The sequence below is a fragment of the Molothrus ater genome, chromosome 2, assembly GCF_012460135.2.
Source record: "Molothrus ater isolate BHLD 08-10-18 breed brown headed cowbird chromosome 2, BPBGC_Mater_1.1, whole genome shotgun sequence".
Lineage (NCBI taxonomy): Eukaryota > Metazoa > Chordata > Aves > Passeriformes > Icteridae > Molothrus > Molothrus ater.
The window spans coordinates 71337181-71355500 of record NC_050479.2 but is presented as its reverse complement, the minus strand read 5'-3'; the positions used below and the strand labels follow the sequence as shown (position 1 = coordinate 71355500).

Genomic DNA, 18320 nt, shown 5'->3' with positions numbered 1-18320 from the left:
CTTTTAACTTCCCATTTTGTTACATCCTCTTCAGGGTTCTTCATAACAGAATTTTTCCTACTATGTCCAAAAGAATGAGAAGGCTGCTTTCTAATCTCCTAATGTTTGTCTTTTTGTGTCTTAATACCTGCAGAAGGGACACAAATGAGGGTGACTGGGCAAAATGGAAGGAGTTGATACCCAATGCAGTTCCATCCGTATTAGCTACTAAAATACTTTCCAGACACTAGTGAACGACCAAGCCGCATTGGCAAAATCTAGTTCTTCTTTTCTAGGGATCACGGGAGCGATTTAGCATCTTATGAAGCATGCACAAGTGTTTGAATGGGCCCCTGGAGAGGAACAAAGCTATCTCAAGTAACAGCCATGTCTCCTAGTGAAACTTCTCAAGTGGTGGGACACATGCAGGGCCATGGGCCATCCTGCTATCAGTGCCAGGCCGAAGTTCCCCAACCTATGCCACATCACATGACAATACTCACAAATTAGGTCCTGTGATGATTTAACATTAATATTAGAGGAAAAACACTTTGAGTACCGCAGACTCTTAGTAACTCTATGTAACTCTTTAGTAGAAGGGAAGAATTGGGAAGAACTGGTAATACAGAAATGGAACCTTTCAAGGTTCTGGACAAAGGAGTTGCACTCTTGAGCTATTGGAATTTAGCCATGCCTGTTCTCAAAAATCTAATCCCCTTACTTTTACTTCATGTCTAAATAAAAATATTCTAGAAAATGATGAGACAGAAATCACAGTGACTGACTAAAAAAAATAAAAGAGTAGATATTCAAACTTGCAGATTTTTGCAACAACAACAACATCAAAAATAAATTTTAAAATCTCATCCATTTGGAAAGAGAACTTGGAAGCTGGGTAATCCTAGAAAATTTCAAGGTATCATGTACAAATTTGTTATGCAAAACTACTAAAAATTATTTCACATGACAATGTTAAAAAAACCATTTGACTTTAACAGCAAGGAATTTTTTGACTACCCATGGTAATTAAAAATATATATATATAAAAGGCTGGGGTCTGATTTGAGAGTTTTAAAATATTATATAGAGAATTTCCTATACTAACAATTTTATAACTACTTTTCCAAGGAGAACAGCACTTAGATTTAAAAATACATATGGAAAATTCTCCTGTGGCTATAAATAAATTCTAATTGTTTCAGAATGAAGTCATATAAGCCATACAAGAAGGGACATGCAATAAAAAACATTAAAAAAATTAACAGTCTCTGCAACATTAAATTATTTTTATAAAATGAAAGCTATTTTCACAGTAACATTTCCTTGAAGACAGAAAATTCTGCATTGCAGAACCGCCTTATATTTCCAATTATTTAAAATAAGACTGCAGTACCAGAAAAAATATGGATGCCAAGTCCCTTCCATCCTGCCAGTGTGATTAGAAAGATGGAATGGAGTCTACAAAGGGGTGTATGGCGTGATAAGAAACAGACATGACTAGGTCACTCCTGCCAGAGGAAAACCGCTGCAGCACAGCAGCTTCCAGCAGAGCAAGTAACATTCTGCAGTGCTGGCAGGCAAGGAGCAGTGACTCAACAACTTCATCTGGGTTTGAGACAGTGCACACCAAACTTACAGCAAAGCTTCCTTTGACACAACAATCACTGACCTTCATTCTTAAATTAATGCTTTAAGTGTTACCAACAGATGCTTTAAACATTGCACTGTATGTATTTCCCAGCAGTCAGAGATTACAGATTGCATTGGTCCATAGTCACTGCCAGGAGCTTGCTATGCCCTTGCTTTACTAATGCAACTTCTTTTCAAGAAGTTTGAAAATAAGCCTACCCTTTGTTGATGACACATGTGCTAGTCATTGGCAAGCCAGCCCTTACTGTATACAGTTTCTGTTTCATTTGAATTGCTCCACTAACAGAAAACATCTAATCTTTCTCTTGCTAGAATTCTATCTAGTACAAATGGCTAAAAAAAACCCCCAACCTATGGCATGTGAAGTGTTTGATTCAAACAAATGTCTCATTTTTCCTCAGATCTGTTACACAAATTGGATATTTTGATGAAACTATTTATTTTAGATTGGTGCAGTGAGTTTACAGAAATACTCCTACTTTGCACCCCTCATGTGAAACCATTATTAGTAATTTCTAAGCAAAATATCTACAGGATCATAGCTTAGTCAAACATTGAAGAACTGAAGTATTATTCCTTCTTCAAGCTGACATGTTTATAAAAGTCAAATATCAACAGAACGGGATTTTTTGAATAGTACTAGAAATGAGCAAAACCTTTAAGGGCACAGAGACCAGGAACAGATATTTATTTTCATCTAATGATTTTGATCTCTCTGGGATTTGCTTTAATGTACAAGTGAGTTCCTTGATGGCACTAAGCAAATTCTAATGGAAAATAGTTTAAAAACCTATAAAAGTTGTTTCAGTTTTTTCTTTGCAAATAAGGAGCAAAGCAAGAAGGCAAAAATAAATTACAAGATTTCAAAATCTCAAATGCTGAAGTAAAATTTCCTCTTTGATCCACCCTTAAGAAAATACTACTTTAAGCTAAGTCCTTGAGGAGACAACTCAACTATAGAGCAGTAACCATTACTCCACAAATTTGAATTGCTGAGAATCGCAGAGTTTTCAATTCCAGATGGTACAAATAACAAAATACCAGTACAAAATGTTTGACATTTCAAATTACGCAAAAGATTATACCAAATTATAAAAATAGACTCCTCAATTACTCTTCAGGGATTGCAATAGGAGGGAGTGCAGTATTGCAAGAGCTGCTGTTGGCATACAATTTTTAATAAGCAATATGTTAAATTACTGGTGGTATTTTCTTTTGGCCTTTGGTGCCAATAAAAGGGCCAGATTTAGAACATCCACTTTAACCTTGAAACATCAAAAGAGCAGAGCCTAAATTTGCAAATTGATTTCAGGACCTAATGTAGGCTCCTAAACACCTTCATTAATGCAGGCCTAGAGTTTTTTCCTCCGTTGAGGACACAGATTCATCAGGTTATCAAAGCTGGGGTTTTTCCATACTACCTTAAAACATTTTTCCTATTTTAATTTCAGAGTTAATGAAGCAACTATCTTTCCATTAAGGAAAATCAACTCATTAACTAAAATGGTCCAGATTACACATGTATTAAACATTTTAAGTAGTATTTATTGATCTCTATTTTTGCTGAATATTACATCTAATAATACTTCAAAGTTTCATAACATTTTCTAGGCATCAGCGAACAGAGTCCTTTGTATTTAGAGAAAACTAGAATACAAAGTAGAAGGAAATACAAGACAAGTAGTTTTAATAATTGTGAAAAACCACAACTTTGAGCACTTCTACAAATATCTCTTCATCAGATAGTGGATGATATCCAGCAATATCCTTCCAGATAATCATAGCTCTTTTCCACCTCTGTATCAGTTCTGTCTCACTCATAACACAATTCCATAGAGAAATACAAGCTACAATTTATGCTTCAGGAAACAGAAGGACAAGTGGCACAGAAGAAGAAACATGAGCCACATGTAAGGCTAATAAGAGGAAGGGAGGAAAAGGGGAAGAGAGCACACAGGTCATCCTCTTCTGGGTAAACACAGAGAAGTGAAAAAATCCTCAGAGATGCCCAGATGTATAAGATTTGCATTAGAAGGGCCTAGTTAACTAACCTGCAAAAAAAGAGAGATTCAAAGCCCCAGATTTTCTATCCCACAGTATGGCAATGGACATATATAACTTCCATGAGTTTTCACAGAATTACCCAGGGAGCCAGTGGAACAGATCCTGAAAGAGTAGTCAGCTATTGCTAACAACCACTGTCTAACACAATGCAAAGCCCACCTTCTTTCCTCCACACACAGGAAAAAACAGAGGCTAAACATCAAAGAACATCAAGGGGGATTCTGCAGATTGCAAGGCTGAGGGTGAAAGCTGTCTTCTTCCTGCAGGGCCACTGAAATAAGAACATTTCTAATTACAACTTTATGTTTTGTAAGTGTTTACAACAAGTAAACACTTATTAACTTTCCGTAGACATGTTGGCACAAAGAATTTGCTTTGAATTTTAGGTGTTGGCAAGAATATACATTCATCCCAGTGAAACAATCTGTTGAATTCTGAGTTAGGCAAGCACAGGAAGGAAACTTTCACTTGTTTACAAAAAGTGCTATAGTGAATGGAGACTGTAAATTGAAAGTTAGACTATGAACGCTTTAAACACAGGAGTTTTTTCAAGCAGTTCTCATTAATTTCATGGAGACGATTCATAAGCAAATGCAGCAGAACCTGGCACCTATAGAATATTTTGTAATTTAAGAAAATAATTTCACCTTTAAAAATAGCAATTTTATACAAACACTAGCCAAGTTTTAGACTTCTTTAAATTACTGACCATGGATGTTTGAGCAAGAATATGCCAGCCTAGCAGTAAATTTTTTTTGCTTGGTTGGTGTTTTTTTACCTGTTCTTATCCTTGATCTCCATTGTCTCTTTTTCTTTGATATCTTCTTGATAGGAACATGAAGCAGATATTGGATTTATAAATTAGAAAGTTATTTTTTAATCCTTTTTGCTTATCATCTCTTCAGTGGACACCAGAAAGCCCAAGCATGTGAAAGTCAATTCAGTATTCACTCCATCCCTTTTCTGCCCAAGATGTCTCTGTGCATCACCGTTTGCTACTTCTCCAGTTTTCTTTTAAAGCCACTTGCTTATTTGTTCACAGAAGTTCATTCTCTTATAATCAAGAACAGATCCCAGAAAGCAAGGAGGTCTTGTTCAGTTTCTCTAATTTAGCCTGAATTCAGGCTATATTCTTGTGCTATTGATTTCTATTTATCTTCTAGAAAAGGCATGGAATTCTGGAAGCTGATGTTTCTGCTGTATTCTTTTTTTTCTGGAAGCAGGCACAATTGGAAGTGTATCAGTGAAGCCCAAAGTCTGACATGTCTTCTTCATCCCACCTGCTAGAAGATACTTCTTAACATCAGGTCAGGAGTTCTGGAAGAAGGAACACAAGGGAAAAGGGGAGGGTCATTCATGCAGAAAGAGTTGAGCTGAAGGGTATGAAAAAGCCATTTCCTTTGAGGGCATAATTGCAGTTACCAGTATGGAGTGAGTCATGATACTAATTATAAACTGCCTCATGCATTGCTTGTAGGCACACGGAGGGAGAGCTGACACAGAGCAGTGAGGTTTCCTGCTTCTCCTCCAGTTTAATACCATGCAGTCAGCTCGGTGACAAACACGTAGAGCTGCAAGCATGCTGGACTGAATGGGTGTCATGGCTTAATGCCAGCTGGCAACTAAGCACCCAGCAGCTGCTCACTCTCTCCCAGTGGGATGGGGAGCAGAACCAGGGAAAAAGGTAAAATCTGTGGGTTGAGATAAGAACAGCTTAATAAGTGAAAATACTATCATTAATATTAATATTTAATAAGAGTGAAGTAATGGCAATGCAAAGAAATACAACAAAAAGAGAGCCAGAAATAATATCCGAGAAAGAAAAGTGATGCACGAAACAATTGCTTACCATGCACTGATCAATGCCCAGCCCATCCCTGAGCAGAGATCCATCCCTCATGGCCAGTACATCCCAGTTTATACAGTCAGCCTGACATTCTATGGTCTAGAACATTCCTTCAGCCCCTTTGGGCTTAGCTGCCCTGGCTCTGTTCCCTCCCAGTTTCTTGTGCCACTCCTTGCTGTCAAAGCACAGAAAACTGAAAAACCTTGATTTAGAGTAAGCAGCAACAAGCAACATCAGCAAGTTATCAACATTATTCTCATACTAAATTCAAAACCACAATGCTGTACCAGCTACTAGGAAGAAAATTAACTCTATCCCAGCCAAAACCAGTAAAGCTGGCAACTGTTCTAGGATATACATTCCTCTACACTAGATATTACAGTCTGGATGCAAAACTATGCCATCAAGGAAAGTAACAGGCTGGGCAGAGCTTTCATGGAGAAGGATTTTTCCCCTCTATTCAAATGGCTTGCAGCTAGGGCAAGAGGTTAACTAGTTTGCACTGACTTTCCACTGGGAGGATTCAAACTCTTCCCAGCTAATCCCCAGTCCCAAGCTATATTGGTCAGCATCTACCCTATGCTACCTTTGGGAACTATTTCCACCAAATTTCTGTAGCACCAGAACAGTGTACAAGTGAGGCAAGGTGTGTGCTGTCAAGCTGCAGAAAACAACATACTTCACTATTAAGTTATTACCCAAGGAAGATGAGTTTTAGAGTGCTGGGAGTCCTGACAATGGTGTTCAATTATTGTTGTGCATCTGTGCAAATGTAAATCCTTCTCTGAGCCTCTGATAGTGTTGCAGTTGCCTATGTCCCCCTTCAAACAGCAATGCACAGACATTCCTTCCTGACCCAGAAAGAAAACCAACTGTGGCTAAATTGCAAAATATTAATTAGACGTAAGCATGATACTGAAATACAAATTGTGTGAAAGAAAGGGAAGTAGAATCTGTGGCTTAGATACTGGGGTTTTTTTAAATACTTAAGGATTTTACCTACTCATTAAAAAAAATGTTGAAATGTATGACTCCTGAATGCATATTTACTGTGATAAGCATTATGAAGAATTTAAGTTAACATAATGTTTTTAAGTTGCCTCAATATAAATTTTTCTTTCTGTGGATGCTGAGATGAATATCTACCTTATAAACAAAAGAAAAGTCTACCCTTAAGTTATACTTAAATAATAAAGACAGAAGCAAAGAGCCTTGCAAATCCAGCCCCATTTTCTCAGATGTGAATGATTTCAAAGAGAGCAAAAGGATTGCAGCCCAGCTGCATAATGGGTTGCAGTTGGAGGGGAGCACTAAGGGAAGCTTTTTGGCTGCAGTGGAAAGCCAGGCTCAAGAGACCCAAGCACTGTGTGTGTACCTATAGAAGATAAGGATAGCTTATACCAGTTCCTCTAAAATGTCATTAGAAAAAAATCACACATGAAAAGTATTTCAAGTTATTTGAGCAGCTTCAATTGCCTTGAGGAACGATAAAGGAAAAATACGTTATAATAGAAAGTAATAGAAAGCTAATTATGACTTTAGGAGACAGCCTCTCCATAATTAGTGAGTGACACACTTTCTCAGACTCCATTCTATTTCTAGACTTGGTCTCTCAAAGATTGTCCTTTATTATGTTGCCCCCTTGATATGTTACTTTTCTTGGTACTGACACATGCTTGGAAAACAAATATATCTTCTAAGATTTTTGACAATGACAACTTGTTCAGAAAATTGAGAAGTCCAAATTACCTAAAAACAGCCTAAAATTATTGATACAATAAATACTTTGCTTAGCAGAAAAGCACATTCTAGCACAGTGTGAACTGACATCTCTACACCAGCAAATAATTCCAGTAGTCCTCGAAGGTGCTTGGTCTTGCCAGCATAGATGTGACCAAAAGTTTGGTACCAGATCACATTACAATCCTAGAAAGATTTCAACACAGTCATGTCCATGTTGTCTCCCATGGAAAGAAAGACAGCCAACTTGGCTGGCAGATACCAGATACAGATTTATCCTGGTACACTTAACTTACTGACCTTACACTTCCCCAGTGCCTGAGCTGGTCATACAGGTTACCTTATACTTTTATATGATACTGAGCTGCAGCATCTGAGAACAGTCTCTAATTGAATTTATTGCTATAGCCAACCATAAATCTCTCCTGGAGGAGAAAAAAGCCAGTTACAATCAATACCTATGCCAAATTTCTGCTGTGAAATTTATTACCTTTTAGGATAAAACACCCTTGCTGGAGGATTTTATGTGTCTTTAATTGAATTTTGGGGGAGGAGGTTTAGCAGTCAAAGTGCAAAAAAATCTTCAACTTTGTGGATGCCTGTGATTAGTTGTAGGTAGGAACCACAGGTATAGCTACACAAATACCTAATTTTGCCTCCAAACCAGGTGGATATGTGTATATATATATATATTCTGCTACAGAAATTTTTGTTTTAAAAAACATTTGTGGTTGTCTGACTATCTATCTATTCACTCCTCTTCCATCCTAATTAATATTAGGATCAGTCTAAATGAAATACACTGAGTTTCTTTCGACATTGATAATGCCTAAATCAAAATTCTTAAGTCCATCCAGCAGCATAGGAAAAAAATACAGAACCATCAGAATTACTGAACACCATCCAAAGTTTTGAGTAGGAAATTTGTGGACAAAATACTGCAGCAGCTAATGCTTAATTTATGTTTCAGACAGTCTAAAAGCACAAATTGTTCCTGTCAACACACAACTTTTACTAGCTGAGTTCAAAATGAATTTCTATCAAATTCAGGACCATCACACAACTGCAGGTACCACACAAATGTAAAGACTTGCTTCTCAGAGATACCTGTTCAGCAGAAATTTGAGACAGACCTGATACAGTGAAATACAATAATGTGACAGCAAGCTATAAAAGCTGGAAATAAAGTAGATATGCCCTTAGTATGTTAATTGTCTAGACATTTTGGTGTAACAACTTCAACTGCAATGAGTAGTCCACAGCATCAGCAGATAGGAATCAATGCCATCAGCAAAATATATGGCTCTGCATTTATATTGTTGTGAATTACGGGAGCTTTCATGCTTTATCACATAGAATTTTAAGATTAAAAATATACTGAAAGTGTTCCAAAATGCCAATACTTTAATAATAATTATAGAGTTGATAATATTAATGCTACAAATTCTATATCATGAATGCTATTCATATTAAAATCAATAAAAATGCTGTGCCCTTGTTGATTTTTATATAGAGAAGAGAGTGCTTGCAGCTGTAACAGTGATCCTTTTTCTAGAGTGTGATGAATTCGATGCATTTGCACAGTAGGCATTGTTGCTTTTTGATGAGACACCACAAACATACATACAAGGATAAAAATATTTAACAGATGAAAATCAGGACAGATGCTGCAGTCAGTTTTTGAAGCAAGTATTACTAGTACCTACCCTTTCCAAGGCCAAGAAGAGGAAGCAGTTATTCCTCTTAGGACCAGCACCAGTTATTCTTCTTAGGATGGCCATGAGCTGTCAGTGTGCTCCCACAGCCCAGAGAGCCAAACGTGTCCTGGGCTGCATCCAATGGTGGGCAGCAGGGCCAGGGAGGGGATTCTGCCCCTCTGCTCTGCTCAGAGCCCACCTGCAGGGCTGCACCAGCTCTGGGGCACCAGCACAGGGAGGACATGAATCTGTTGGAGTGAATACAGTGGAGACCATCAAGATTATTAGAGGGATGGTGCACCTCCCTACAAAGAAAGGCTGAGAGAATTGGAATTGTTCAGCCTGGAAAAGGGAAGGCTTCATGGTGTCCTAATTGTGGCCTAAAGGAAGCCTACAAGAAATGTGGAGAGGGGCTTTTACAAGAGCCTGTAGAGACAGGACAAGAGAGAATAGATTCAAACGGAAGAGTAGCTGTAGATAAGAACCTCTGAAGAGATTTCTTTACTGTGAGGGTGGTGAGGCACAGAAACTGTGGATGCTCCATCTCTGGATGCCTTCAAGGCAAAATTGGATGGGGCCTTGAGCAACTTAGTCTAGTGGAAGGTGTCCCTGACCATGGCCAGAGGTTGGAAATGGATGATCTTAAAGGTCTCTTCCAACCCAGAACATTCTGTGTTCCCATGATCTACAGCAAGGTTTTGTAGTTCCCTCAAGATGAGTGAAGGCCCTGTCCTTCTCCTTGCCAGCATGGCAGTCATCTGACCATCACTGAAATGTATTCTTTGTGAAAACTTCTTTACTATTAAAGGAAAGAAGACAGCCTCCAACAGCAATCAATGAAGGCACAAAGGTAAGTAGTAGTTCTGGTGTGGATGCATTTGTAGAATATACTGGAAAAGATTTCAGAGTTGCCTGAGCAAACAGAGTAGCCACTAGCTCCAAAACCAGAAGCAGCCTGGTGCTAGCAATCCGGCACTGCAGCAAGCAGAGCTGACAGCCCTGTTGTTCTCAAGATTAATCCAGTATCTCTTCACAGCTCAATGCTGCACGAATACATCAGCTGACCATTATCTTAAGCCATGGAGTTGAGGAAATTTGTGTCAGACTTGAAAAAACAAATTAACTGAAACAAAAAATAGGTCTCGTACCAACTTTATCTGTTTCTTTCTTACAGGAACAAAAACAACACAATTCTTAAAATGTAAATGTGCTTAACACAAGACCTACCATACTTCACCTATGGAAAAGGTGACTCAAGAAGTATGATTACATGCAACATCAGGAAAATTCTAAAAATTACTTGGAATAGTAATAATAAGTTTGATTCTATGGTATTCAAATGACCTCACAGTAACCATCTGGGACTATGTGGTTGAATTATGCATAAAGAATGCTTTCATCAAATTCTGATGAAGTAAACTCAGATACCAAATGACAATATCTCAAAGTGATTTCTCAACAATGCATAGCAGCTGAAGGAAAAGTTTTAAAAAACCTACAAAACTAGAAGAAAGAGCCATGTGGTTAAGACCTCACTGCTGTTTTCCAGAAATGTGGGGATTTTAAGACCTTTTCTCTGAAATGAATGCCATAAAAAAGGACAAGCAGAAGGAGAACTATTTTGGCTTATTTTGGTTCTGAATCTTTTAATGGGCTTTCCAATGAAATGGGAAACTGACACTGCCCATGAACCATAATACAGAAGCCTAAAGAGCACTGCAGTCACAAAGATATAAACAATGGGCTATTAGGCCGAGGAAAAAATAGCGTATGAATTATGACTTGACTGCAGAATATGATCCCTTTAGAGATACACAGCTTACTAGATAAGCTTTTCTTGCTCTAAAGACACTAAGTCTGAGCTGAACACTAATTTCTATTGTCTGAACCAACCACCATGGCAACACACTGTTCTGTCCAAACTGGCCAGTGCAAGAATTTATGAATTTTCCAACAGCAGGGTGTCAGTCTCACAAATCTCTGATGAGAAACCAATTGAAGGACAAGATAGGAACTGAGCCCTTATACTGAAAATACTAAAAATTCAGAATAATTATATAGTTTTTGTTGAACTCAGTCTCTGTAAATGATATAGAGCTGGAAGGAAAAGTAGTTGATCAAGTGCTCTGAAAATACAATTCCATAAGAAGGAAAGGAACTGAGTACTTTTGCAGATTTCCTTGTCTCTTTTTTTTTTTAATTTAGATTTTTTTTTATTTAGCTAAAATAAATCTCCTTCAAGCACGTTTCTTCAAAAGTAACCTGGAAAATTCACACCTTAATTATTGTTTTGTGACATTACTAGTGGCTGAAATATCAGGAAAACCAAACACCCTTCTTGGTTGCTTAAGGGCACTGTACTGTGCTGTACACAAAAAACCATTATAACAGATACAAGTTATATGTACTTCAGAGTGCATCTGAAGTACACTTTGCAGATAAGCACGTAAATTGAAACAATAACTGAACTTATTCCAAAGATGAACTTAGAATAGTTATATACTATAAGGTCAGTTATGCCCTAAATGCTGAATACCTAATCTTGGTATCCAAATTCCTTGTGCATTGCCTCCTGCACTGTAAGCTAACAGGCAGTTCAGGCTTATGTATACTGAACTATACCAAATAAGAATACTTGATTTACTTAGTTTAGATGTACACAAATAACTCTTTGTTTACATTCAAGTGTTTAAAGCAGAAAAAAATACACTTGGGAAATGTTATTACTTACTAAATAAATCAAACTCCAAGTAATTATAACAAGTAATCCACATATATGGAAAGTTATCCTTTCACACATTGTGTCTAAAATTATTTTTGTTTTTACCCTTAAGTGAAGGGTTTGGCTATGTCCAAACATTGTTACTGATCTAACTTCAACATTTCAATGAAAGATAGAAGGGTTCAGATCTTGAAAAAAATTATCTTCAATGAAAAAAATTATTTGAAGTTTGACTTAGGCATTACTGTTCCCTGAATGCCATCAGTATGATAGGTGGCATCACTGCTTTCTCTGGCCTAGCATCTTCCCCTGCGGTCACTTTGCAGCACAGATGGCCAGGAAGTAAATATGCCTGATGATAAGAGTAGTTGTGGTTTTAGTTGGATATTCTGTCTTCTAAGGACAGTTTGGTATCAGGGTTGTGAGGGGGAGTTTTTTGTTGTGGTTTGTTTTGTTTTGTTTTGTTTTTGGGGGGTTTTGGTGTTGTTTTTTTTTCTTTTTGCTTTCACCAAATGAATATCTATTATTATATGGAAGTTCCTCCTTTTGTTTACAGTTATTTGAATTCAGGAAAGATTGATAGTCACAAAGATACTAAAAAGCCACAAAACCACTAACCTATATCAGATATACATAAATGTGATTGATTGATTTATTGATAGATTGTATAAATGTGTTTTGCAGTATCTCATTTGTTAAAGTTTGACTTAGATGGAAATTCTTAGACTACAACTCAGAAATCTGCATTTGGCTGACAAAAGCCTTATGAGAGAATTTCGTGTCTACAGTTACAGTATATTCCCAATACTTTCATGGAGGGGAAAATATTAACAATTCTCAAGGGAGCATTTATGAAGGCAAATCTTCTCCTAATACTTCTCCTGGCCTCAATTATTCTTGTGAAGAACCTTTCTTTACATTGGGTTACTGGAAAGCTTATGATGAGGTAATCTTGATGACATCATGAGCCTGCCAAGTCAGTCTGTCCTTCGGGAGGGATGAGATATGTAGACAGCCCCAGTTGGAGGGATCTCCAGGTGAGACAAATGTGTATTGCTGACAGAAATACCTCTGACAAAACTGAGCTCTGATTCATCTTATAAGGACTGCAGTTTTGGACTGCAGGCTGTGTGCAGTGCACTTGATCACTGAACAAGGCATCTCCTACCCTGCAATAGCTTTCAAATATATCTGGGTACAATCTGAGATATGGCCTTTTTACTTAGACAACCTCATTCTCAAACTAGTATAGAGCAAGGTAGCAAAAGCAAGTAGCATTCCCTGATATTTTTAGCATTCAACATGGCAACCAAGATGATATGGCTAGTAGGAAAAAAGGTGCAGAAACTGAAATTCCCTAACTGAGGTAGGAATTAAAGTTAATTTACTCTAATTGGAAGTAATTCGATCATTTCTGAAATTGCCGTTTTTGTAGGAAATATTTTTAATGAATCAGAGATTAGTACTTTATAATGGGAAAAAGAGTTCTGGGCAGTTACAGATCCTCTGTGCATTGTGAGTGGTGCAGTCATGCATCCCAGATCTGCTAAATGTAGGCTATAAACCAAATATTAATAGATACATTAAGGACAAAACACCTTAATGTGCTCTCCTGAAACAGAAACTCACTATTGTTCAGTCAACTGGCAGAGAATTTCAATGTTGATGTTGGTGGTTTTGTTCTGTTTCCTTGCACCTGAGCGTACCACAAGACTGTTCAGCTCAAGGTAGAAGAGCAAATCACATCAGTTTTGCCTTGCACCCAGACTTTCCACAGGACTCTCTGACTTAGGCCAGGGAGCAAAATATTTTGCAACAACTGTTTGTTTGATACAGGTAGCACTGTAGTACCAAATCTAGCATAAAGGCCCTTAATCTGCAACTATTAGAAGGAATCACATAATTCAGAACCTACAGAGACATCACAGCCACCTGAACAAATAGACCATACCTATGCAGAGAGGAGAGAAAACAAAACATTACTTTGGATCAGGCTGATCCTGACCTATGGAAAAAGTGTATCAATGCTCCCTTTTTTGCCCAGTTGGTGATGCTGTTTGATGCACCCTGGGATGGCCATTGCCCTCCTGTCTGCCAGGGCTCACTGGGCTCAGTGGGCTGACTCCCACTGAGCTGCTGCTCACCATGAACCCCAGATCCCTCTCTGCTGCTCTGCTCTCCAGCCCAGGTTTGTACATGTGCCTGTCATTACCTGGGTGCAGAAACTGGCTTATCAGACACACACTGTGCCCAAGGTCATAACCAGACTAGATCTGGGTCATTTGTCCAGGGGGTAGCCCTTCTCCCAGGCCTCTGTGCCCACTATCCCAGTGATCTTGAGAGATTTGCAGGAACTTTGAAGAAACAGGGGTATGTTTTAGGTCAAAAGACCTAAAATAATGACGGTTACATTGTGTAAAAATGGTACTGCTTTAACACAAACTTCCTAGCACAGACTTAACCCTGAATGTCTCCATGACTGGTGTTAAGGAGAGAGCCAGGTCCATGAGTAAGAAGTGGAGAATATTTTGCAGGCTATAGTCTTTCTCCAAAACAATTCCTCATGGTAAACAGCCAAACTTCGCTGCAAAGGACAGGGAGCTGTGTCAGAAACAGACACAAGAATGAGATCAGCTCTGATGAGTTCTGTTCATATACCTGGCAAAGGGTATTCAGACCAACAGAAATACTTCTGAGGCGTTTGTTGCATGGCTAATATTTATATATATTTTTTTTTTTTTCTAGTTACTGGTGGTAATTTTTAAAAAATCCTCTTTCTCTTCATTTCCTCCAATTTCTTAATAAAAAATCAGGAAGGTATTTTTATGATCACTATCTACTGGTACAAGTGTGGACAAGGTTTGACAGACATGACCAGAAGTGTTTTTTTCTTTATGTCATTTGTCAGCCACAATTGATGACAAATGGCATGGCATTTTCTGTCTATGACTAGTATGCTTTTAAGCAGTGAATCCATCTGTATTAATTTCTACTTGATAAGTGGGGGGAGCTTGTCTCTAAACTGGGCACATTATGGTGAAAGCTTTCAGCTAGGAATGCCAAATGTTGCAGAAGCAAGGAGATGAACACAGATCTGGGTTGATACAGCATACCAAGACAGTGCAGAGGAAATATTTTAAAAGCTGAGACTACCAAAGTCATTTACAGATGCTACCAAGTGTGGAAAACACTGAAATGTCACCTGTTTATGTAGCAGGTGCCACTCATGACAGCAACTGTTGTTGAAAACTTCTTTAAAACTCTGCCAAGATTTGCTGTGCCCATGATTTGACACCACATCCTTCTCTTCCATTGCTTCACAACATACCCAATTCTACATAGGACTTTCTAGAGGGACATTTTAATGCCCTTTTTTCTTCCCCCTCACAATCAAAAATGCTAAAAAGGTGGCCTAATACTGAAAGAAAATGACTGAAGGTCTGAACATGGACTTTTCAATACATCAAACAGCTATAACATTATTCATAGAGAGCTATATTAAACATCAGGTGCTGCATATATAAATAAAGCTGCATTCATGAGTGTATGCAGAGTGTTTTGAACTACTTGATTAAACTGCACCTTATTAGTGAAAATTATGATTAATGATGAGCTTATAACAACAAAGCTCTCTCTGCAAGCAGTACAATAAAAAGAAAGAAATGAGAAGCACACTTTAGATTGCAGTTGCTATGCTAAGAATTAATAAATGAAGCCATGCTGAAAGGGTATGTGGAAGATTTTTATATTTTAGAGTTTAGGTTGACAAAAAACCAGTGCAATTTGTTCTATTATTTTTGGCATTTTTTAAGAAAACAGTAAGACTTCATTGTTACTTGGATTTTACAACATGAAAGAGATGCCAAAGATCAGGATAAAGGGTCAAGCAGGAGGCCCTGGGATAAATACACTTAAGGGAGTCTAAGCAATTTTGTTCCTCCATTATGTTCCACAAATTAAGCTGGTGGCTTTTCCATCCAGCTATAACATTAATCCATTAGCTGAAGAGACGACAGGCTCCTTCTCATTTTTTATTTATAAAACAGGGCATGCACAACTTATCTGACATCATCCTTGTCACAGCTAATGAGAAACTGCAATAAATCCATCTTTATGGATCTCTCACACAAGATACGAAAAATCTCATATCCATTTTTCTGTGGTAGGGAAGGGCTTGCTAACCTACACAACTAAATAGATTATTGTATATGATTGTGTAGGTCCCAAAGGGATGAGCTTTCCACACGACTACTGCTGTTTGAGGGATGTCTCTGTGTCCATATACGTACATTGCATAAACATCAAACAACAAGCATGAGTCAAAAAGATGTCTTTACCATTGACAGGAGTAACCAAAACAAACCAGAAATCAATTTAAACAATTTAAGTTCTCCAGCTCTTAAATCTGCTTCACTGTGGTGGGTCCACAGCATTAGGCTGAGATCCTGACTGGCACAGGGTGGGGAAACACAAGCCAATGCCAAGATCCAGGGAAGCATTTCCAACACCAGTCCAATACGAGCATGAAGGTAGTGAGCTGAAAACTGCTGGCACCCGGAATGAGGCTCTACATCACTCTATAGTGCAAAAATCATCCTCCAGTGCACATCTTGCTCTCTCTCCTACACATGGAGAGACAGAGAGACTAGACAGAAAGCCTGGCTCAGAACATGCGGGCAGGAGCTTGGCTGCACCTCTGAGCACAGAGAGCTAAGGACGTGAGCAGAATTTAGTTCCATACCTCTTATTTAGCAGTACATCTGTGGCCTGGAGAGTAGGAGAAATGCAAGGTGCTGCCATAGCATTGGGGCAGGCTGGGGACACTGCTGTTACAAAAAACCTCATGGGAGCTGGTCAGAAGTGGTGGTTTGTGTAGGAATTGTCCTGGTATGAAGACAAACAATAATATGGAGGGAGAAATTTGAGAAGGAAGGGGAAGGTTTACAGGAGGCATTTCATGGGGAAAATGCAGGTAGCACACACAAGGATTGAGGGCACAATCCTGAAATTCCCCTTCTCTCCCAGCAGGTCTCCAGACATCTGACATTAGCAATTTCTTTCTTAGTGTGAATGATTTTATGGGGCAGGATTTGACAACAGCTGGTGTTTTCTTGTAAAGAGCATCAGACCACTCTGAAGGAACTATCACATTCCCCAGGATCTCAGTTTACATCATTTAAAAACTGACAATAATTTTGCTGTTACCTCTGCAGAGCTCCACGTTGCATCATATATGACTAACAAAGAGATAGGTAAATTATCCTTTCCTAAAATGAGAAAAAGTACAAGCTGTTCCTTTTGCTTCACTGAAGATTTAATTAAAATTGTGCGGTGGTTTAATCCCAGCTGGCAATTTGGTACCTCACAGATGCTTTGCTCACCCATCTTCCCCCAGTGGGATGAGGAGGAGAATCAGAAAGAAGGTGAAACCCATTGGTTGAGATGCAAATAGGTTAAAAAATGTAATTAAACAGCAATAACAATAGCAATAACAATAATAACAATAATATTCATGCAAAGGAATACAACAAAAAGAGAGACAGAAACAAAACCCAAGTGAAACAAGTGATGCACAACACAGTTGCTGACAATTGCCCAGCCCATCCCTGGGCAGCAGCAACCAGCCCCTCCCACCAGCTTATATACTGCACATGACATTCTGTGGTATGGAATATCCATCCTTTTGCTAGTTTGGCTCAGCTGTCCTTGCTTTGTGCTGCCTCCCAGCTTCCAGTGCACCTCCTTGTTGGCAGAGCAAGGGAAACTGAAATGTCCTTGATTTAGAGCAGGCACTACTTAGCAACAACTACATCAGTGTGTTATCAACATCATTCTCATACTAAATCCAAAACACAGCACTGTGCCAGCTACCAGGAAGAAAATTAACTCTATCCCAAACAGCAATTGAAACACTAACATTGTTTCCCTCATGGGAAACCAGAGTGACCTTTGCTATTTTCCACCAGCTGTCATATCTGAAATAGGTGGTGATTGGTATATGCAGCCAGCTGTAACATTCCCTGTAAGAAAAAAGAAACCAAACCTCACCACTGAGAGGGGCCTGAGGCACATTCATGCCCGCCTGTGAGGTCACCAGAGGAGATCAAAACACCTGCCCCATTCTCTCATGAGTATTATCATCACCCATCAGAAATAATGCCTTATTTTGGGTTCACCTGGGTGGAGAAAGTTTCTACAGGCAATTTTAGGGAAGACAACTAAGCTTCATTTATTTCTAGTCTGATCTTCATGGCCACATATTTTTTTGCACATGAACACATGAAGGTCTTCACAGACAATGTGAAACCTTCCTTTCTCACAGCTCTGGTGTACCTCTATCACAACCAACAACTTGCTAAAAGTTTCAAACAATGACCATCCTCTGCTAAACTGATCAAAAAGAAGACAAAAAATGCTAATGAACTAGATCATCCCATTTAAAGATTTAGCTCAAGACTTCTAAAGTGCAAATATATCCATTAAATACACATTTAGAAGAAAAATGCCAACCTACTGTACCAAATAATTGTATGAGCTGTTATATTTCTCAGCTGAGGCAGAAATAATTGCTTAATAATTGTGTGTATAACAAAAAATATTGCTGAGTGAATTAACACTTTTT

General features: G+C 38.4%; 1 protein-coding gene across 1 annotated transcript in view; it reads right to left on the bottom strand.

Annotated features, from left to right (window-relative positions):
* SACS (sacsin molecular chaperone) overlaps positions 1 to 18320 on the bottom strand; it is a 57979-nt gene that overhangs the window by 37181 nt on the left and 2478 nt on the right. Inside the window, exon 2 of the mRNA XM_036404158.2 lies at positions 4472 to 5010. Within this exon, the coding sequence (XP_036260051.1) occupies positions 4472 to 4494 (23 nt within the window). The 5' untranslated portion in view covers positions 4495 to 5010. The remainder of the gene's footprint in view (positions 1 to 4471; positions 5011 to 18320) is intronic.